Source organism: Herpailurus yagouaroundi, unplaced genomic scaffold (genome assembly GCF_014898765.1).
Source record: "Herpailurus yagouaroundi ecotype Mexico unplaced genomic scaffold, PumYag 142, whole genome shotgun sequence".
Lineage (NCBI taxonomy): Eukaryota > Metazoa > Chordata > Mammalia > Carnivora > Felidae > Herpailurus > Herpailurus yagouaroundi.
The window spans coordinates 57,049,076-57,072,140 of NW_024412397.1; the positions used below are offsets into that span (position 1 = coordinate 57,049,076).

The following is a 23,065-nucleotide window of genomic DNA, read 5'->3' on the forward strand; positions in this document are numbered from 1 at the left end:
ATCCCTCCTCTGACCTTTCAACTTCCTTATCTCTCAAGGTTAGTTGCCTAGATAGCACCCAGATGTTAAAACACAAATAAGTTATACTCTCGCATATTGCATCTTACCAAATTGGATTTTTTTTTACCAGGTTGGACGTAAGAACCATTTGTCACAATAGCATTAAATATGCATTAAATTTTATTTGTTAAATAAATTAAATAAAGCATTAAATATGGACATCTTAGGTACTCCTTACCCTTCAAAGTCTATACATGAGCCCCTAATGATTCTACCTGGCCCTGAAGGTTGAATGTACCTACAAACACTAATGTGTATAAGCAGTTAGTTGTCTCACATTACCCCCTATAAGTTCTTTTCTCTCTAATAATAATAAACTTATTTTTCAGATTTATTCAGATCCTTTAGAGAACAAATAATGTCTCATATTTCTATTTTTCAAACTTCCTACTTCAATAATCAGATATAGATTCATAGATTTTAAAAGGTTCAGAAGAAAAGAAAGAATGGGAACCAGTATTTATTCAGTATTTTATATACACAATTATTTTATTCTGATATACTCAAATAAAATTTCCTTTTCTATTTGGTAAACTTGCATTTTTATGTAGGAAATTTGAAATTTTACAGCTTATATATGGTTTGGGGTTTCATGCACACCAAATGCACACCAAACATCTATGAAATCTCCTTGAAAAAAAAATGCTTAGTTTCCCCAATTATCGTGTGCCTACACTTTGCCAGTCAATTCTAATGGTGGTTGAGTGGAAAAGACTAACAAATAGCACTGAAAAGGGCACTTGTCTTTGTGTTATATATATGGAAAAACATGACATGTTAGGGAATCTAACAGGGGCAGGGAAACTCCTCTCTCCAAATCTGCGGCAGCACTATGGGGCATGGTAAACAAAGCTCATTCATGTGATGGATTTCAGTAAACAAAGGCATAAGACATGCAATAAAACCTAAGTGAAAGAAGCACTCTTGCAGATGCTGTTAGAGTATACACTGGGGTGACTGCTCTGGAAGATGACATAAAAGGCTTATCAAGATTTTACATGCACATAGCCTTTAGTATGACACGTCTACTAGTAAGATTTGATCTTTGAATCAACTGCAAAAGTATATCAAAATATATGAATGCAAACCTTTGGTTTTAATACAGAATTATAACAACAAAAACTAAAAATCATCTACATGTTTGGAGTAGAGTACTGCTTCAATAAATTATGGTACATTCACAGTATGGAATATTAAGCACCACTGAAAACAATGGAAATATCTGCATCTCTAAGACATATGTGTTTAACTGCAAGAAAAAGCAAGATACAGAACAAGAAATAAAGTATGAGCACATTTGGGTACATGTATGCATTCATGCCTGTATTATGTATGTATTTATGTATGTATGTATGTATAAAGGGTTTGGGTTTTGTAGGTTCTTTTTTTTTTTTTTTTTTTTTTTTTTTTTTTTTTTTTTTTTTTTTTTTATTTTTTTTTTTTTTTTTTTTTTTTTTTTTTTTTTTTTTTTTTTTTTTTGCTTTGATTCCTATATAGATTCACAAGAAAATGTAAACAGTGATCGTACCTTTAAAAAAAGATTTGGGAGTTAGCATGTGTGTGAGTGGGTATGATAGAGAATTTACTTCTTATTTTCATATTATTTATATTATTTTTTTAACTATGTGCCTATTCATAGAAAAATGTAAATAAATGCTTTTAAAATTCTACAAATACATAAAATAAATACTAGTATACGAAGACTCATTGACAGATATTATTATCAGCTTCTGGAAATTATAAGACACTGAAGATATGAAATTACTACCTCAAAAGCAGATGTTTAGAAAGTACCCAACTGTTCATTAGTTTTACCTTTAATGTGTTTAATCTATCAATGCTATTTTGCTTAATTAACTGGAAATTTGACTTGTAAACTCATAAAGGTAACAGAGAAAGTAAAGAATATTATTGATATTTCAAGCAAATTCCAAACATAATTTAAGTAGTTTAACTCAAACATAATTGAACCCCTTCCTCTACATAGTGAATGCAGCCACAGATGTAAATCTGCTTACTGTATTAAACTATTAAATTTAACTAATTACACTGGACATTGTAATTGGAAATGAGCCCCTAGCTGTCAGTATAATGTGGAATTCATCCTAAATTCATGTCTTTTCTATTATCCTGTGTGAATATTCTCTTTTTTAATGTTTTTATTTATTTATTTTGAGAGAGAGTGATAGAGAATGAGTGGGGGAGGGGCAGAGAGGGAGGGTGACAGAGAATCCCTCTAGCATAAGAGCCTGACATGGGACTTGAACCCATGAACCATGAGATTATGACCTGAGCCAAAATCAAGAGCCAAATGCTCAACCAACTGAGCTACCCAGGTACCCCATGAACACTCTTTAAAATAATTATATGTTCCAAACACTTCAAAACTCAAATCGGTAATACAGTCCTTTGAAATGTCATTATCTACTATTGATCAAAGAAGTCCATTTGACTGAGGTAGCCATTAAACACTAGGAACATCATTTAACAGATATTTTTGGAAATCCAGGCATGTAAGGTGCCACACTCAAACAGCACCTATGTAAGTGTTGAGCACTTCTGAGGTTCAAAAATGGGAAAATCCCCATATGGAATGGAAATAATGGTAAAATCACTGGCATCAAGATAGGCCTTAAGAGAAAACTGGAATTTGTGCCAATACAGAAAAGACAGAAGGCTGAATATTCGTGTTGTAGGGCAAGATAACAGAAGTTCTGAGAAGGGACAGTAATAATTTTAGCAGCTTAAAAGGAAATGATACTGAGAAAAGGTAGCAAATATGTTTGGATAGGAGAGGTGGTCTCAAATACTAAACTAAAAAATAAAAGAAATATTCAGCAGCCAATACTGATTAACTATAGGACTATTGGTACAGGTAGGATAGGCCTAGCTATTTCCTTAGGACAACGGTTCTCAATCATGAGTGTACCACAATCACCAGGAGGCACTGTAAAATATAGACTGCTCAGCCTCACTTCAGGGTATCTGATCCAGTAGGTCTGGAGTAAAGACCAAGAATTTTCATTTCTAACAAACCCTCAGGTTTGTTGATGCTGATGCTGGTGTTCTGGAGACCAGAGCTAAAGAACCACTATCCAAGAACAACTGAGAGCACATCAAATACCTTGTCTCTTCAGAGGGCATGACACAAAACACCAGAAATGCTGAGAAAAATGGCATCCTCACATAACTTGAGACAGATTCAGGCCTGCCTAAGTCTGATCCAAGCAACCCTCACACTCAACTCTCATGGAACTGATCTATGAAATGCAACCAATGTGGACTTCTGGGGGAATGGTCCTTGGTCCCACGTTAACCACCCCACCTCCCAGTGAGTCAGACCAAAGGAAACAGTTCTGTAACTAGACACAGACCTACACTTATCATCTTAAAACCAACCATGAACAAGATCATCACTTGATATGTCTTATTTAATTCCCAGAGTTCAATAAACTGTACCTATTTGACAAAGATTGTGTGACACCATGTCACTTCACCAACTGCAGTGTGAAAATGCATAACAACCCACATTAAGACCCCAAAACCAATACATGATGAAAGCCCATGAAAGGGTCACTAATGAGAATGTTCTAATAGCCCACTATCCCCAAAACAGTCATTATGGAGGTTGCCTGGTCACTTCTTTCCCCTTGAAATTTGTAGGAATACAAACAGTTGCCATAGGGAAAGAGCACAGGATGCATATTAAGAAGCAAGATGCATTATTAAACCCTCTGGCTGTGAAGATGTCACTGTGAGGTATTTTTTAGATGTGATAAACATTCAAATAGAGGAAGTTAAGATGGTGAAGAAGCAGGGGGACTGGGATTTCCCTTGTCCCTCAAATACTGCTGTATTGAGGTCATAACACTTGAAATACTCAGGAATACAGTCTTCAGAGTGACAGAAAAATCTCCACAGGTGGACGGAGACAGCTTGGCGGGACAGAAGTGCATGTCTGTGAATTGGGGGAGATAAAATAGCATAGGCACAGAGGGGAGGGAACCCCTTAAGTGGAGGGACAAAAGGGAGAGAAAGAGAGGCTGTCGAAGTGTGGTATTGTGTTACGACAAGAGAGAAACCTCTATGGACCATGGACTGGAGAATGAGAAATACAGAAAATATCAGTTTCTACTTTGCAAACAGCCTTAGGAGCTGAAGACCGGAGTTTTCAGGGTTGTGTGACTTTCTCCAGACCAAACCCCATATGGTGTGCATTCACCTGAGGGGTGGGAGCCAGCCCCGGGACACTGGGAGAGAACGGTCCCCTCCCTGGAGTACTGTACAAATAGGGTTTATTGCCACCCACCCCAAGGACAAAAGACCCTGCAGGTGCCCTTTGTCAGCAGGGAGGAGTGGCACTACCCCAGAACCAGGCCCAGGTGGAGGAGGGATCCTTTCACACATGTAGTTTTGAATCCCAGCCCAGGGTCTGGGAGGCACGGGACACTATGGAGCAGGACAAGCCAACTTCCCACCCCTACTCTGTGAATGTTGCCTGAACAGAGTGATTTGAGACACCTGGTCTGGTCTGGGGAGGAAAGATTCGGGTGTCACCATTTTTCTCCCCATCACCCACATGGCGGGGTTTCAGGGAACAGGACAGCGGCCCCCAGTGGAGGTGGACCCGCTTACACCAAACCCTGCCACTCTGTGTCTGGTTACTGCTTATCTACTGGAGCAGGACACTGAGTGAACCAGATGGCCTCTCCTCCAGACCAGCACAGCTACCAGTCCCAGAAACAAACAGACAACTGTCCTGCAGTTTTGTATGTTAGTCTGGTATTTTTTTTTTTTTCTCTCTCTTTGCTTTCCTTCTCTTTTCCCTTCTAAACCCTTTGGAATCAGGCTCATAGTTTCTGATTTTATTTTTGGCTAATTCTTATCCTATCTATATCTAAATCTATATCCCTTTTTTTCTTTCTTTCTTTCTCTGTTATGTTGTTTGTTTGTTTAATCAGGTATTTTTATTCAATATTTCTTTGATTGTCTGCCTGGTCTTTTTTGCCCCTTAGTTTTTCTCTTTGTATGGAGTTAGGTCGCCTGCCCTTTCCTTTTTTCCAGGCTTACGTCAAAGAACAAATCAAAGCATACCGGGAAGAAGGTCCAAACAATCCACCACTACAAGCAGTGGGATAGAGCAGCCAAATATGCAACAACAGAGTACATGCAAAACACTCCAAAAACACTTTATGAAGTGTCAGGCCCTAGACAATGTATGACCCCTTTTTAATATGGTGGTATCACAGGTTCAGGACACATAACAAGCTATTAAAACATGTAAAAGACAGAACCCTAACCAAAATGATGAAATGGAGGAATTCTCCTCAATGAAAATTCCAGGAAGAAATGACAGCCAGAGAATTGCTCAAAACAGATCCAAACAATATATCTGAACAACAATTTAGAATAACAGTCATAAGACTAATAGCTGGGCTTGAAAAAAAAAGTATAGGAGACAGCAGAGAATCTACTGCTGTAGAGATTAAAGACCTAAGAAATAGTCACAAAGAATTACGAAATGTTGTAAATGAGATGCAAAAAAACTAGCAGCAGTGACAACCAGGATGGAAGAAGCAGAGGAGCAAACAGGTGAAGTAGAAGATAAAATTATGGAAATGATGAAGATGAGAAAAAGAAGGAAAGGAAATTACTAGATCACAAGGGGAGAATTAGAGACCTAAGTGATTCAATGAAATGAAATAATAGCCATATCATAGGAGTTCCAAGTTAGAAAGACTGAGAGAAAGGGGCAGAAGGTTTATTTGAACAAATTATAGCTAAAAACTTCCCTAATTTGGGGAAGGAAACAGATATCCAAGTCCAAGAGGCACAGAGAACTCCCTTCAAAAACAACAAAAACAGGTCAACACCATGACATGATAGTGAAACTGGTAAAAATACAAAGATAAAAAGAGAATTCTGAAAGCAGTTAGGGACAAACAGGCCTGCACCTACAAGGGTAGACATAAGGATTGTAGCAGATCTTTCCACAGGCCAGAAGGGAGTTGCAGGAAATATTTAATGTTCTGAAACAGGAAACATATGCAGCCAAGAATCCTTTATCCAGCAAAGCTGTCACTAAGAACAGGAGAGATAAAGGCTTTCCCAGACAAACAAAACTAAAGGAATTCATGACAAATAGACCAGCCATGCAGGGAACCCTAAAGGGGATTCTGTGAGTGGAAAGCAGCAAAGACTACAAAGGACCAGAGACATCACCACAAGCACAAAACCTACAGATAACACAATGCCACTAAATCCATATCTTTCAATAATTACTCTGAATGTAAATAGACTAAATGCACCAATCAAAAAACACAGGGTATCAGAATTGATAAAAAAATAAGATCCATCCATATGTTGCCTACAAGAGACTCATTTTAGACCTGAGGACATCTGCAGATTAAAAGTGTAAGGATGGTGGGGCGCCTGGGTGGCGCAGTCGGTTAAGCGTCCGACTTCAGCCAGGTCAAGATCTCGCGGTCCGGGAGTTCGAGCCCCGCGTCAGGCTCTGGGCTGATGGCTCGGAGTCTGGAGCCTGTTTCCGATGCTGTGTCTCCCTCTCTCTCTGCCCCTCCCCCGTTCATGCTCTGTCTCTCTCTGTCCCAAAAATAAATAAAAAACGTTGAAAAAAAACTTTTTAATAAAAAAAAAAAGTGTAAGGATGGAGATCTATCATGCTACTGGATGTCAAAAGAGAGCTGAAGCAGCCATACTTATATTAGACAAACTAGATTTTAAAACAAACACTGAAACAAGAGATGAATAAGGTCATCATAATTAAGGGTCTATACATCAATAGGAGATAACAATTGTAAATGTTTATGCCCCCAATGTGAAGAACCCAAATATGTAAATCAATTAATCCCAAACACAAATGTATAGATAATACTGTGATTATACGAGACTTGAATACTCCACTTAAAGCAATGGACAGATCATCTAGTCAGAAAACTAATAAGGAAACAACAGCTCTGAATGACACACTGGACCAGATGGACATAACAGATATATTCAAAACTTTTCATCCAAAAGCAGCAAAATACACATTCTTCCCAAGTGCACATGGAACATTCTCCAAAATAGATCATATACTGGGTCACAAAAGAGCCCCCAGAAATACAAAAGGATTGAAATCATACCATGTATATTTTGATATTGCAAAACTTGAACTAACCACAAGAAAAAATTTGGAAAGCACACAAATAGATGGAGGTTAAAGAACATTCTACAAAAGAATGAATGAGTAAACTTGGGAAATTAAAGAAGAAATTTTAAAAATATATGGAAGCAACTGAAAAATGAAGACATGACAGTCCAAACCCTTTGGGATGCAGCAAAGGCAGTCCTAAGAGGAAAATGCATTGTAATTCAGGCCTATCTCAAGAAGTAAGGTCCCAAATACATAACCTAACTTCACACCTAAAGTAACTACAAAGGCAGCAGCAAAGAAAGCCCAAAGCCAGCAGATGATGAGAAATAATAAATATTAGAACAGAAATAAACAATATAGAATACCAAAAAAACTAGTATAAAAGATCAATGAATCTAAGAGCTGGTCTTTTGAAAGAAAAAACAAGTCTGGCCAGACTTCCCAAAAAGAAAAGACAGAGGACCCAAATAGATAAAATCATGAATGAAAGAGGAGAGATCACAACCAACACCACATAAATACAAACAATTATTAGAGAATACTATGAAAAAGCATATGCCACCAAATTGGACAATCTGGAATAATGGAAACACCCACATACTACCAAAACTCAAAAGGGAGGAAATAGAAACTTTGAACAGACCCATAGCAAATGAAGAAACTGAATCAGTTATCACAAATCTTCCAACAGGGGCACCTAAGTGGTTCAGTCTGTTAAGCATCCAACTTTGGCTTAGGTCATGATCTCACAGTATATGGGTTCAAACCCCACAAAGGGCTCTGTGCTGACAGTGCAGAGCATGGAGCCTTCTATGAGTTCTGTGTCTCCCTCTCTCTCTCTGCCCTGCCCCCACTCACGCTCTGTCTCTCTCTTTCAAAAATAAATAAATATTTTTACAAAATCAAATGTTAAAGAAAATTTTTTTAAAAATCTCCCAACAAAAGTCCTAGGTTAGATGGCTTCCCAGGGGAATTCTACCAGACATTTAAAGCAGGGTTAATACTTATTTTTCTCAATCTGTTCCAAAAAACAGAAATGGATGGAAATCTTCCAGACTCATTCTATGAAGCCAGCACTACCTTAACTTCCAAACCAGACAGAGATCCCAATACAAAGGAGAATTACAGGCCAATATCCCTGATGAACATGCATGCAAAAACTCTCAACAAGATACTAGCAAACCGAATTTAACAGTATATTAAAAGAATTATTCACCGTGATCAAGTGAGATCCATTCCTGGGCTGCAGGGCTGGTTCAATATTTGCAAATCAATCAATGTGATACATCACATTAATAGAAGAAAGGATAAGAACCATATGATCCTGTCAATAGACACAGAAAAAGCATTTGACAAAATATAGCATCCTTCCTTAATAAAAATCCTCAAGAAAGCCCTGAAAGAAGGAATATACTTAAACAGATTAAAGCCATATATGAAAAGCCTACAGCTAATATCATCCTCAATGGGGAAAAACTGAGAGCTTTCCCCTGAGATTAGGAACACAACGGGGATGTCCACTCTCACCACTGTTGTTTAACATAGTGTTGGAAGCCCTAGCCTCAGCAATCAGGCAACAAAAAGAAATAAAAGGCATCCAAATTGGCAAAAAAGTCAAACTTTCACTTTCCACAGATGACAGGATACTCTACATGGAAAACCCAAAGACTCCACCAAAATACTGCTACAAATGATATATGAATTCAGCAAAGTTGCAGGATATAAAATCAATGAACAGAAATCAGTTGCATTTCTATACACTAATAATGAAGCAACAGAAAGAAATATCAAGGAATCAATTCCATCTACAATTGCATCAAGAACTATAAAATAAATACCTAGGAATAAACCCAAACAAAGAGATAAAAGATCTGTACACTAAAAACTATAGAATGCTTATGAAAGAAACTGAAGAAGACACAAAATAATGGAAACACATTCCATGCTCATGGATTAGAAGAACAAATATTGTTAAAATATCAATACTACTCAAAGCAATCTGCATATTCAATGCAATCCCAATCAAAATAGCACCAGCATTCTTCACAGAGCTAGAAGAAACAATCCTAAAATTTGTATGGAACCACAGAAGACCCCAAATAGACAAAGCAATGTTGAAAAAGAAAAACAAAGTTGGAGGCATCACAATCCTGGACTTTATCCTGAATTACAAACATGTAATCATCAAGACAGTATGGTACTGGCACAAAAACAGACACACAGACCAATGGAGTAAAACAGAGAACCCAGAAATGGACCCACAAATATATAGCCAACTAATCTTTGCCAAAGCAAGAAAGAGTATCCAATGGAAAAAACACAATCTCTTTAGCAAATGGTGCTGGGAAACTGGACAGCAACATGCAGAAAAATGAAACTGGACCACTTTCTTATACCTTACACAAAAATAAATTTGAAATGGATGAAAGACCTAAATGTGAGACAGGATACCATCAAAATCCTACAGGAGAAAACAGGCAGCAACCTCTTTGACCTTGGCCGCATCAACTTCTTATTTGACATGTCTCCGAAGGCAAGAAAAATAAAAGCAAAAATGAACTATTGGGACCTCATCAAGATAAAAAGCTTCTGCACAGCAAAGGAAACAATCAACAAAACTAAAAGGCAGCTGACAGAATAAAAGATGTTTGCAAATGCCAGCCATATCAGGTAAAGGGTTAGTATCAAAACTCTATTAAGAATTTACCAAACTCAGGGGTGCCTGGGTGGCTCAGCCGGTTAAGTGGCTGACTTCGGCTCAGTGCTGACAGCTCAGAGCCTGGAGCCTGTTTCAGATTCTGTGTCTCCCTCTCTCTGACCCTCCCCAGTTCATGCTTTGTCTCTCTCTGTCTCAAAAATAAACGTTAAAAAAAAATTAAAAAAAAAAAAAAAAAAGAATTTACCAAACTCAACACCCGAAAAAAAAAAAAAATCCAGTGGGCAGAAGGCATGAATAGACAGTTTTTCTCTCTCTTTTTTTTTAATGTTTCTTTTTGAGAGAGAGACAGATCATGAGTAGGGGAAGAGCAGAGAGAGAGGAAGACAGAATTCGAAGCAGGCTCCAGGCTCTGAGTTGTCAGCATGGAGCCTGAAGCAGGGCTCGAACTTACAAACTGCAAGATCATGACCTGAGCCAAAGTCAGACGCTTAACTGACTGAGCCACACAGGTGCCCCGACGCTTTTCTAAAGAAGACATCCAGATGACAAACAGACACATGAAAAGATGTTCAACATCGCTCATCAAGGAAATACAAATCAAAACCACACTGAGACACCACCTCACACCGGTCAGAGCGGCTAACCTTAACAACTCGGGAAACAACAAATGTTGGTGAGGATATGGAGAAAGGGGAAACTTCTTGCAGTGTTCGTGGGAATGCAAACTGATGCAGCCACTCTAGAAAACAGTGTGGAGATTCCTCAAAAAATTAAAAATAGAATGACCCTATGACCCAGCAATTTCAGTACTAGGAATCTGTCCAAAGGATACAGGAGTGCTGATTCGAAAGGGCACATACACCCCAATGCTTATAGCAGCACTATCAACAATAGCCAAATTATGGAAAGTGCCCAAATGTCCACCATGATGGATGGATAAAGAAGATGTATACACACACACATACATACATACATACATACATACATACATACGTACATACAAAATGGAATACTACCCAGCAATGAAAAGAATGAAATCTAGCCATTTTCAGCAACATGATGGAACTGAAGGGTATTATGACAAGCGAAATAAGTCAGTCAGAGAAAGACAGATATCCTATGATTTCACTCATATGTGGAATTTGAGAGTCTTAAAAGATGACAATAGAGGAAGGGAAGGAAAAATAAGATACAGAGTAGGAGGCAAACCATAAGAGACTCTTAAATACAGAGAACAAACTGAGGTTTGATGGGGGGGGTGGAGTGGTGGTGAAAATGGGTATAGGGCACTTGTTGGGATGAGCACTGGGTGCTGTATGTAAGTGATGGATCATAGGAATCTACTCCTAAAGCCAAGACTACATTGTATGTTAGTTAACTTAACAATAAAAAACAAACAAAAAAAAAACCATTCAAATAATAGACTCTGAGTAAAGCAGATTAATCTCCATAATGTGGGTGGGCCTCATCCAATCAGTTGAAGGCCTTACAAGATAAAAGACTGACCTCTCCGAAGAAGAGGGAACTTTGCCTGCAGAATGCCTCCAGATTCAAGTCTGCAACATCAATTCTTTTGTGGGTCTGCAGTCTACAAACCTGCCCTATAGATTTCAGACCTGTCAGCCCCCACAATTGTATGAATCAATTTCTTTAAAATTTCTTTTAAATAAATCTTTCTATATACATGTACACACATATACATACACATACACATACACATATACATATAATTCATCATTATCAAGTAGGGACAAAGATTGTGAACAGAGAGTGTGTGACAGGACTGTCAGCTACTCCCATTGGTTCTGTTTCTCTGCAAAACCCCAACAAACACAACGCCCTCTAGTTCACCATCTCTATCCCTCACTTGATAATGATCAATTACCTTCATCTTTATAAAACAGAAGTCTCTAAAACCTAAGACATGCCAGGACTGATACTTGATGGATTTTCTTTCTGGAATTTCCCTGTACATACATAGGTATAGCTTTATCTCTAGTTCAAAAAGTAACACATGCTTATGGTAAACTAAGTAAATAGAAAAGACAATATAAAAGGCACCTCTAATCATCTAGTAATAACTACTCTTAACCTTTTAGTCTATGTCTCCACATCAAATTTAAGCTCTTCCTTAAATGACTATTAGATAACTGATTTTGTAAGGGGGGGGAAATATTTTTTTCTTCTTCATATTTTAGATTATTTTTTTTCAAACTATTCATCAAATAATTATCTTCAGTTGGAGAAATACCTCTTTCTAAGAAGACATAAACTATGTGTGGTATATTTGATGGGGTATTAAGATAAAAGGAGATTATTTTAGAAATTTTATTTGAGGGGCATCTGGGTCACTCAGTCAGTTAAGCATCCAACTTCAGCTCATGTCATGATCTCTCCATCCATGAGTTCAAGCCCCACATTAGGCTCTGTGCCAACAGCTCAGAGCCTGAAGCCTGCTTCATATTCTGTGTCTCCCTCTCTCTTGGTCCTTTCCCCACTTGTGCTCTGACTCTCTCTCTCAAAAATAAAATAAAAACATTAAAGGAAATTTTATTTGATAAAATCTTAAGTATGAAAACATTTATCAAGAAGATAAATCTTGTATTTTTCACAGAAGTAATGATCTTATTATAGCAATGCACCATGTTTGTAAATACCAGCATAAAGTCTTGGACAACACTGGCCAGTCACAGAATATCAGTAGGTAGAATTGTATTGATTCCCCTGTTGTGTGAGATATACATAGTACAATAGCTGATTTACATGTATGCACTATGATATGTTTAAAATATATATGTACATATAAATGTGTTCAAAGAATATGCATTAAAATATTTTTAAGATTAAAAAAAAGAAAAAGAAAAGATCTCCTTTCACCTTCAAAATGAAGATTACCCTTTAAAATGTATCAGACTTAATGACATATGTATTCAATAGCTCTATATATAAACCTCAACCAGAAGCAACCAGCTCCTAGCCATTGAGAAAACACCTCTGCTGTGGTTACACAAACTATACAATCACACTGAATTTCCACAGTGAGCACAAACTAGAAGGAAGGGTCCAGGAACTGACATCTTACCAAGCATCCATCCTGATTCAAATGCTCTTTGGAATCCATACTAAGCTTCCTCTTTCTGTTGGGCTGTTTCATTGCCACTTTAGCACTCCTTAGCAAAGTGTTTTTCTGCAAAATAGTGCCATAAAAAATTTAGGAGTTTTGCCCCCTTAGAATAACAAAAACAATCCCCCCAAAATTTTCTCATTAAACTTCTTCTAATTTGTTTCCATAAATACCCTGAAACTGAGGTGACATAAAAATTTCACTGTTGCTTTTATAGACACTACTATAATAATAAGTTAACGGGAAGAGATGAGTTTTCCGCCTCATCTAGAATTTATATCACAAAGAAAATAGATACTTTTCTTTGGTCTTACCTATTACATCATTTTTGCTTTGTTTTGTTTTGTTTTGGTTTTTTTGTTTTGTTTGCTTAGCTAATTTAACCAATTTGGATTCACTGCAATCTGCCTATTCAGATAGGCTGTACTCACACAGTCTGACCGTCCACAGGTGTCAAGGCAAAAGTATTCTTGGTGAGAGGACTTTTGTCATACAAGGCATAGCACAGCAATCTGGAACAGAGAAAATAAAAAAAAAAACTTTACCAAACCAATTTATTATGACCACTCTTCAGTACACTAACAATTACAGTAGTGGATTAGTAACAAAATTAAATCAGTAGTAAAAAACTCTCAGCAAACAAAAGTCCAGGACCTGAGGATTCACAGGTAAAGTCTACTAAACATGGAAAGTAGAGCTAATAACTATCCCTCTCAAAATTATCCCCAAAAAATATAAAAGGAAGGAATTCTTCCAAATTCATGCTATGAGGACAGAATTACCCTGATACAAAGACCAGACAAAGGCACTACAAAAAAGAAAATTACAGGCCCATATCCCTGATAAACACAGATGCAAAAATTCTTCAAAAAAATATTAGCAAACTTAATTCAACCATACATTAAAAGGATCATTCACCAGAAGTAAGTGAGATTTATCCCAGGGATGCAAGGATGGTTCAATATCTGAAAATCAATCACCATGACACACCACATTAACAAAATGAAGAATAAAAATTATATGACCATCTCAAAGATGCAGAAAAGCATCTGACAAAATTCAACATCCATTTATGATAAAAACACCAAACAAATTTGGTTTAGAAAGAACATACTTCAACATAATAAAAGCCACATATGACAAAACCAGATTACTCAATAATGAAAAGCTGAAAGATTTTTCTCTAAGACTAGGAAAAAGACAAGGATGTCCACTCTCAACACTTTTATTCAACATAGTACTAGAAGGCCTCGCTGCAGCAATAAGACAAAAAATAATAATAAGAGGCACCCAAATTGATAAGGAAGAAGTAAAACTTTCATTATTTGCAGATGACATGATACTATATATAGTTGGCCCTCAAACAACATGGGTTTGAACTGCACATGTTCACTTATATGCAGATTTTTTGCAATAAACAAAGTACAGTACTGTAAATGTATTTTTCTTCTTTATGTATTCTTCTTCTTAATAACATTTTCTTTGGCTTACTTTATTATAAAAACACAGGATATAATATATGTAATATATAAAACATGGATTAATTGACTATGTTATCAGTAAGTCTTCTGGTCAATAGTAGGCGCCTAATAGTTAAGTTTTTTGGGGGGGTCAAAAGTTACATGCAGGGGCGCCTGGGTGGCGCAGTCTGTTAAGCCTCCGACTTCAGCCAGGTCACGATCTCGCGGTCCGTGAGTTGGAGCCCCGCGTCAGGCTCTGGGCTGATGGCTCAGAGCCTGGAGCCTGCTTCCGATTCTGTGTCTCCCTCTCTCTCTGCCTCTCCCCCCTTCATGCTCTGTCTCTCTCTGTCCCCAAAATAAATAAACGTTGAAAAAAAAAATTAAAAAAAAAAAAGTTACATGCAAATTTTCAACTACACTGGGATTGGTGCCCCTAACTCCCACATTGTTCAAGGGACAACTGTACAGAATACCCTAAAGACTCCACCAAAAAACTGTTACAATTAATAAATGAATTCTGTAAAGTCACAGGATACAAAATTAATACCCAGATATTTCTATACACTATGAGCAAAGTAACAGAAAGAAATTATAGAAACAATCCCATTTACAACTGCATCAAAAATAATAAAATACCTAGTAAAACATCTAACCAAGGAGTTGAAAGACCTGAACTCTGAAAAACATAAGACACTGATGAAAAAAAAAAAAAAAAGAAGATGAAACAAGTAAGTGGAAATATATACCATGTTTGTGGACTGAAAAAATTAAGATTGTTAAAATGTCCATACTATTCAAAGTAATCTACAGATTCAATTCAATCCCTATCAAAATGCCAATAGTATTTTTCACAGTATTAGGACAAACAATCTTAAGTTTATTTTAAACTACAAAAGACCCTGGGGCACCTGAGCGGCTCAGTAGGTTGAACATCCAACTTAGGCTCAGGTCATGATCTCACAGTTCATGAGTTTGAGCCCCGCATCGGGCTCTGTGCTGACAGCTCAGAGCCCGGATCCTGTTTTGGATTCTGTGTCTCCCTCTCTCCCTGCCACGCCCCTCCTCACACTGTCTCTCTCAAAATAAATAAACATTAAAAATTTTAAATAAAACTACAAAAGACCCTGAATACTTAAAGCAATTTTGAGAAAGAAGAACAAAGCTGGAAGTATCACAATCCCAGATTTCAAACTACATTACAAAGCTTTAGTAATCAAAACAGTATGAAACCGACACAAAAATAGATGCATAGATCCACAGAGCAGAATATCCCAAACTTACATAGTAAATAAACGTGTCACAAAGAAGGCAAGAATATAATACAATGATGAAAAAACAGTCTCTTCGATAAATTGTACTGGGGAAGGAGGACAGCTACATGTAAACGAATGAAAATGGACCACTTTCATTCACCATACACAAAAATCAACTTAAAATAGATTAGAGACCTAAATGTAAGACCTGAAACCATAAAATTCCTAAAAGGAAATGTAGGCAGTAATCTCTTCGACATCAGCCTTAGCAATATTTTTGTGAATCTGTATCCTCATGCAAGGGCAACAAAAGCAAAAATAAAAAAATAGCACTACATCAAACTCTTGCACAGCAAAGGAAACCATCAACAAAACAAAAAGGCTACTCACTGAATGGGAGAAGATATTTTCAAATGATATATCTAATAAAGGGTTAAAATCTAAAATATGTAAAGAACACATACAACTCAACACCAAAAAAACAAATAATCCAATTAAAAACAGGGAGAGGTCTTGAACAGACATTTTCCCAAAGGAGACATCCAGATGGTCAACAGACACATGAAAAGATTCTGAACATCACTAGTCATCAGAAAAATGCAAATCAAAACCACAATAAGATATCACTTCACACCTGTCAAAATAGTATCAAAAAGTCAATAAAGTGTTGGCAAGGATACACAGAAAAGACAATCCTTGTGCACTGCTGGTGGGAATGTAAACTGGTATAGCCACTATGGAAAACAGTATGGAAATTCTTCAAAAAATTAAAAATAGAAATACCATACAACTCAGTAATTCCATTTCTGGGTATTCACCAAAAAAAGAAAAACAAAAACAAAAACAAAAACAAAACAGTAATTCAAAAGGATACATGCACCCCTGTGTTTACTGAAGCATTATTTAAAAAAAAAAAAGCCAAGGTATAGAAGCAACCTGAGCGTCCACCAATAGATGAATGGATAAAGAAGATGTTAAATAAATACATATATAAATGTGTGTGTGTGTGTGTGTGTGTGTGTGTGTGTGTGTATACACAACAGAATAATACTCAGCCATAAAAAAGAATGAATTCTTGGCACTCATGACAATACGGATGGACATAGAGGTTACTATGCTAAGGGGAAAAAATCAGATAGAAGAAGACAAGTAGTATATGATTCACTTATATGTGAATCTAAAAAATAAAACAAATGAACAAATAAATTCATAGAGATAGAGAAAAAACCGGCAGTTTCCAGAAGGGAGAGAGATAGAAGGATGGGTGAAATAGATGAAGGGGGTTAAGAGGTAAAAACTTCCAGTTATAAAATAAAAACATCATGGGGATGAAAAGTGCAGTATGGAAAATATAGTTGATAATATTAATAATAATGTTGCATGGTGACAGATGATAACTATACTTACTGTGGTGACCATTTCATAATGTATATATTTGTCAAATCTCTATGTTGTATTCCTGAAACTAATAAAATATTGTATGTCAAACATACTTCAACAAAAATAAAAATTAAAAAAACAAAATGAATACATAAATAACAGTAGACACTCTTTGAAAAATTATTTGGAATGTGTTTGATAAACAGGTTAACCATTTTGGAGAACTTACCCATAGTATTAGATGAGTACCACTGGAGCTATAATTCTCTTTGAAAAATTTTAACTACAACTGACATATAATTTTTAAAAAGTTTAGGGGCACCTGGCTCAGTCAGTTAAGCATCCATCCGACTCTTGATTTCGGCTCAGGTTATGAAGCCTCATGTTGGGCTCTGCAATGAACATGAAGCCTGCTTGGGATTCTCTCTGTCTCCTTCTCTCTCTGCCCCTCCCCAGCTCATGCTCTCTCTGTCACTCTCAAATAAACTTTAGGGAAAAAAAAGTTTAGCAGACCTAAATCATCTATAGTCCCCAGTGTTTTAGAATCATACATCCAACTTCTTCCTTGATATGTGCCCCTGAACAATGACCCCAGATACTATCAACTGAACATATTCACACCTGAGTTCATCATTTCCCCTCTCACTGCCTCCTAGTTCTGCTCTCTCTTCCTATTTGCAGTAATGACATGATTAATCACCCATTTGCCCACCTCTGCCCCTCACAGTTCTTCAAACTAGACACTGTATAAGAGTACCAAGCCAATGGCAAGTGAAAGCTGAAATGTACTCTGGGTTCTGCACACGTGCCATTCCCTCTGCCAAGGTTAACATTGGCCGGTCAGAAAATGCATCTTTTTCTGATTCAAACAAAGACTCCTTTTGGGCTAATGGTGGCCCTGACTTTGCCTGAGCCAGAGACCTAGGATCATTTACATCCTTTACATCACACCTCACACTCCATCACCAGGTTCTGCTCATTTTTAACCTACTCAACATTTCTTGAATTCATTTCTCCTACTCCTATTAACTCTGACTACCTCCAATCTTAAGCTCCAGCCAAGTTGTTTGGAACACTGCTTCTCAGCCCCATACTTTTACTGGTCTCTCAACCTCAGAACACCTTCCCTACTATCTGCCTCTCCTTTTTCAATCTCTAATTCTTAATCACTCTTTATTACTCAACTCAAAGAGACTTCATATTCTTGAGAAAAGTCTTCCTTGCCTACGGCCTGCTCCCAGTGGACCAGGTGTGTCTTACTTAAAATCCATTGTCTTGTTCTTATCTTTGTCACATTCTTCAACACCTTATACTATATATTTTTTTATTTATAGATATGTCTCCCCTTATGTGGCTCCAAGCTTCCTTATGACAAAGATTCTAAATTACTGATCCTTATTTTTCTACTGTCTAGATAGTACCTGGATCACAATGGACTTTCAGGATGGGTTTGGGGCCCTTAACTGCATTAAGTGCATCTCTGAATTATAGAGAAGCCTCAAACACCTTAAGTTAGTGTTATTAGTTCTTGATCCCTACACCACCCCTTTTATCGTGCTATATGCCTAGATAAGTTAACAACTTAACAACTCCTTTCTCTTTTTCTTTCATACATTAAAAAAAAAAATTTGCTCATATCCATTTCCTTCTAGCCATTTGATATTTATGTCCTTAAGATAGGCACTTACATAATAAATTCAATAATATTACATTCATTTTGTAGGATATAAATAAAATTTATCATGCCTAGCTCCCAGTAATACTCTGAACATCTATGCAAATGAACAGCTTAGACTTGATGCCTTTAGCAAAGTATTATTGCACAAGACATAAGCACTGCCAAGGCTAACTTGCATTTCATGACTAATAACACCCCATGGCTTGTCAAACTGAAATCATCTGGCCACTAAGGCTTTTCTCCTGCCATCAAAGTGATCTGTTTTGCTAATCCCTAGTAATTATCAATAACTCTGGTTTGTTAAAAAAAAAAAAAAAAAAACAAGAAAGCCTGAATTCATATTATGTATTGGAGAAAAAAGATGAATTTTTTTCCACTGAAAAGTTTCAAAATACAATTTAGTAACAATTGGATTTCCTTTAGATAATGAAACAAAAATACAAAATATACCCAACAGCCCATATAAGATTTTGCTGACAGACAAAAAGGGAATTAAATATAATTCTTCATCAAATGCAACACAAAGGAGACGGATGATATGCAGATAGGGAGATGGACAGATAGAAGATAGCATGACACAGAAAGGGCGACAGGAAGGTTTTATATAACCTCTTCAAATGTCAAACCACAAGATATATTCTACCAACAAAATAGAACACTTCTTTTGATATAAACTTAACCTGACATCCTTGACACAGTATCAAAATACATGGATTATTCTGATTGTCCTAATACATGGCCTACTCCCAGAAAGCCCCAAATGTCACATCAGTCACGTGGCTCCTTCCCGAGTTTTGAAGAAATAAAAAAAAAAAAAAATTAGAGCCAAGGAAGAATAGCGTCATATTCTAAAACACATTAAAGAAATATCATCCAGGGGAAATGAAGGTGAATAATGACTAGGTGGCACTGCGCCCCAGGGTACTTTGGCTCTGTAACTATACCCAAGCACTAGCTATAATAGAAAACATTTTTAAGTGATTTTAATTAAAGACACTTCTAAATAGTATTTTAAAGCAGGACAGATAATAATGTAAATGATTTGTATTTCGATAGAAACTCTGGAAATAGTGCACTGATTTTCAAATTAATCCTCTGAATCAGTTTGATTTTCCTTCTCGGTTGTGGAATTTTCATCTTGCATACTGCCTAACACTTGTGTTACTGACCTCCTAATTAAGCAGACAAATTAAGATTATTACTTAGAAAAAATGTAAACAATTTTAATACTTCAAATTTTAAGTCTATAAATAACAAAAATAATGTACTGCCTGCTTATATCCACTTGCTATTTGGTAATTCTTACACAAAATACTTATTGATCACCTGTTATCATCAAGACAGTCATAGATACTTTGCAGAATATAAGGATGATTCCTAAGACATTTCAGAAATAGATAATGAAAGTAGCCCTATTGTCCCATAACCCAGGATAGTTCTGTCTCATGCCATCCTGGTATAATTATTAGCACTACCTTCCACTCCCAAAAATGTTTCAGTTTAGACAGTAAATCATATGGTCACTGTATGGATAAAAAATATACACAAAATAACAAAAAATAAGAGTCATAAGTGGTTAATTCATATGATGTTCACAGGAGAGAGAGTATGTTTAACAATGATTAGAAAACGCACTGTGGAAAAACATTTCACCTGCTTCTACGATGCTGCATAGAATTTAAAGTGAATTTAGCACCAAAATATCGAATTCAAATATCTGATTATTGTATTGATTTGCCACTATTTCAAAGACATTACCAGGCTAAAATGTAACCATTGATACTCGGTGTCAATAATAATACATAGTAGTTGTGTTTGAATAAATTAATAAATAACTACAACTAAGTGCATTTTGACAATTTCTGTGTGAATTTTTGCCCTCTCTTAATTGTATTAGCAGTTAACATTACCTGTGTACTCATATATTCTTGGCATAGCCACAACCCCTCTACATACAGACTTTCAATTAATACTTATGACAACCCAAGGACATATGTACCATTATCACTCATACTTTACAGATGAGGAAATGCTCCTTTGCTCTAAACCAAGAACAAAGCCATTAAAATATATACCAAATAACCCTCTCTGTCAACATACCACAAATCAGAAACAGAGTGGCAAGTCTTAAAGCTATCGGGCTTCAGAGCAAGAGAAAGGCAGAGGAAGTTAGGAAGCCAGTGGTCAATAAAAGATGGGTGCTACAGCCAGGTTTATCCTCAGAAGCCAAGAGGTGGAAGGAGGCTCCACCATTGGTGAATGGGAGTCAAATGGAACTTCTGAGACAAATGCCCGGAAGGATAGGCTGTAACTTTGAGTCTAAGAAGGCAGGAAGAACAAATGCTAACTCCTGACCAGGAAGTGGGCTGCAGGGGGCTAGGCACAGGCAACCACAAACACTAAAAATCCAGGAGAAAGTAGGTATGTGTAGAATGAGAAAAAAAAATCCTCCCACTCAAAGTGCATCTGAAAATCAAAATTCAAAAACACAAAAAGAAATCAAATACTAAGAAAGACCATAAAATCAGCCACTGGAGGGAAGAATTCATCCTGATAAAATTTAAATTATGGAAAATATTGATAAATATTTTTAAATAAATCAGTTTAGGATACTCAAAATGATAAATGAAGTAAAAACAGGCCTAAGAAATGAACAAGAAATGATGAACAGTAACACAAGTAGGTAAAACTAAAAGATATGGATATGAAAAAAGCTTAAAACCTTGGCAATCTAAAGTATAGTCAACAAGATAACCAAACATGACATACTTTAAGCCAGACCAAGAAAAAAGAGAAGATTCAAATTACTAAAACCAGAATGAAAGAGGTTATATCAGTACTGATTTTACAAAAATCAAAAGGATTATAAGGGAATACAATTGACCCTTGAACAAAATAGGGATTAGGGACACTGACACCCCGTGCAATCAAAAATCTATTCATAACTTTTGACTCCTTAAAAACTTAACTACTAATAGCCTACTGTTGACCAAAGCCTTACTGATAACATAAACAGTTGATTAATACACAGTTTGTATGTTACATATATTATATACTGTATTCTCACAGCTAAAGAAAAAAAATGCTGTTAAGAAAATCATAAGGAATAGAAAATACATTAAGAGTACCATACTGTATTTATCAAGAAAATTCTTGTACAGTAGACCCACGCATTTCAAACCTATGTTGTTCAAGGGTCAACTGTTCCACAAAAATTGTGTGCAAATTAGATAACATGAAATTTCTAAAAATACATAAATTACTGAAAACGACTCAAGAAGAAATAGAAAGCGGAGTACATCTATAAGTAAAGAGATAAAAGTAGCAATTTTAAGACTTTCCAAAAGAAAAGCCCATGCCCAGATGATCTACATTGAATATTTGAAGAATAATACCAATCCTTTACAAACTCTTCTCCAAAAAGAAGAGATGAAGCCTTACTTCCAACTCATCCTGTGAGACAAACCAGTACTGCCCCGATTTCAAAACCAGACAATGATAACACAAGAAAATAAACCTATAGACCAATATCCCTATGGACACAGATTCAATAGTCTTCAACAGAATACTAGCAAACAGAATCCAGCAACATATAAAAGAATTATGCAACATGACCAGTAATGGAAGGTTAATTTAATATTAGAAAATCAAGAGTCAACTGTATTCTCTTATAATCCTTTTGATTTTTGTAAAATCAGTACTGATACAAATCAGTATTATACCACATTAAGAGAATGAAGGACAAAAACCACAGTCATATCAATAAACACAGAAAAAGCTTTTGACAAAAGTTAGACTCTTTCATGTTTTAAAAAAATGCACTCATCAAGATAGGAATATGAGGAATTTCCTAAAGCTGATAAAGAGTTTATCAAACACCTACACCTGACATCACACTCAGAGGTGAAAGACTGAAAGCTTTCCTTCCAAGATCACAAACAAGACAAAAATATCTCACCATTTCTATTTAACAATGTGCTAGAGATTCCAGTCAGGGCAACTAAGCAAGAAAAAGAAAAAAAAAGCACCCAATAGGAAAGGAAGAATGAAAACTGTCTCTGTTTACAATGACATGGTCTAGTATGTGAAAAAAAAAAAATCCTAAGCAATCAACTAAAAAACTATTAGGCTTAATACATATCATATATAAATTATGAAACCAGTTCATATACAAATTATTTGCATTTATATACAAATGAAATTAATAAACCAAGAATAAATTAAAATAACTGCATTCACAGTAAGATCAATAAAATAAGTATAAATTTAATAAAGAAGTGCAAGACTTACAGACT

General features: G+C 36.2%; 1 protein-coding gene across 4 annotated transcripts in view; it reads right to left on the minus strand.

Annotated features, from left to right (window-relative positions):
• Window positions 1-13,522, minus strand: part of L3MBTL4 (L3MBTL histone methyl-lysine binding protein 4) — a 359,374-nt gene extending 345,852 nt beyond the window's left edge. For 2 of the 4 annotated variants that reach the window (XM_040479357.1, XM_040479358.1), the window contains exons 1-2: window positions 13,431-13,522; window positions 12,958-13,062 (exon numbers count right to left, since the gene is read on the minus strand). In XM_040479357.1, the coding sequence (XP_040335291.1) occupies window positions 12,958-13,029 (72 nt within the window). In that variant the 5' untranslated portion in view covers window positions 13,030-13,062; window positions 13,431-13,522. Of the gene's footprint in view, window positions 1-12,957; window positions 13,063-13,430 lie in introns of those variants that run through there. The other 2 variants (XM_040479355.1, XM_040479359.1) reach the window with 2 other exon arrangements.
• Window positions 13,523-23,065: the final 9,543 nt, after the last annotated feature.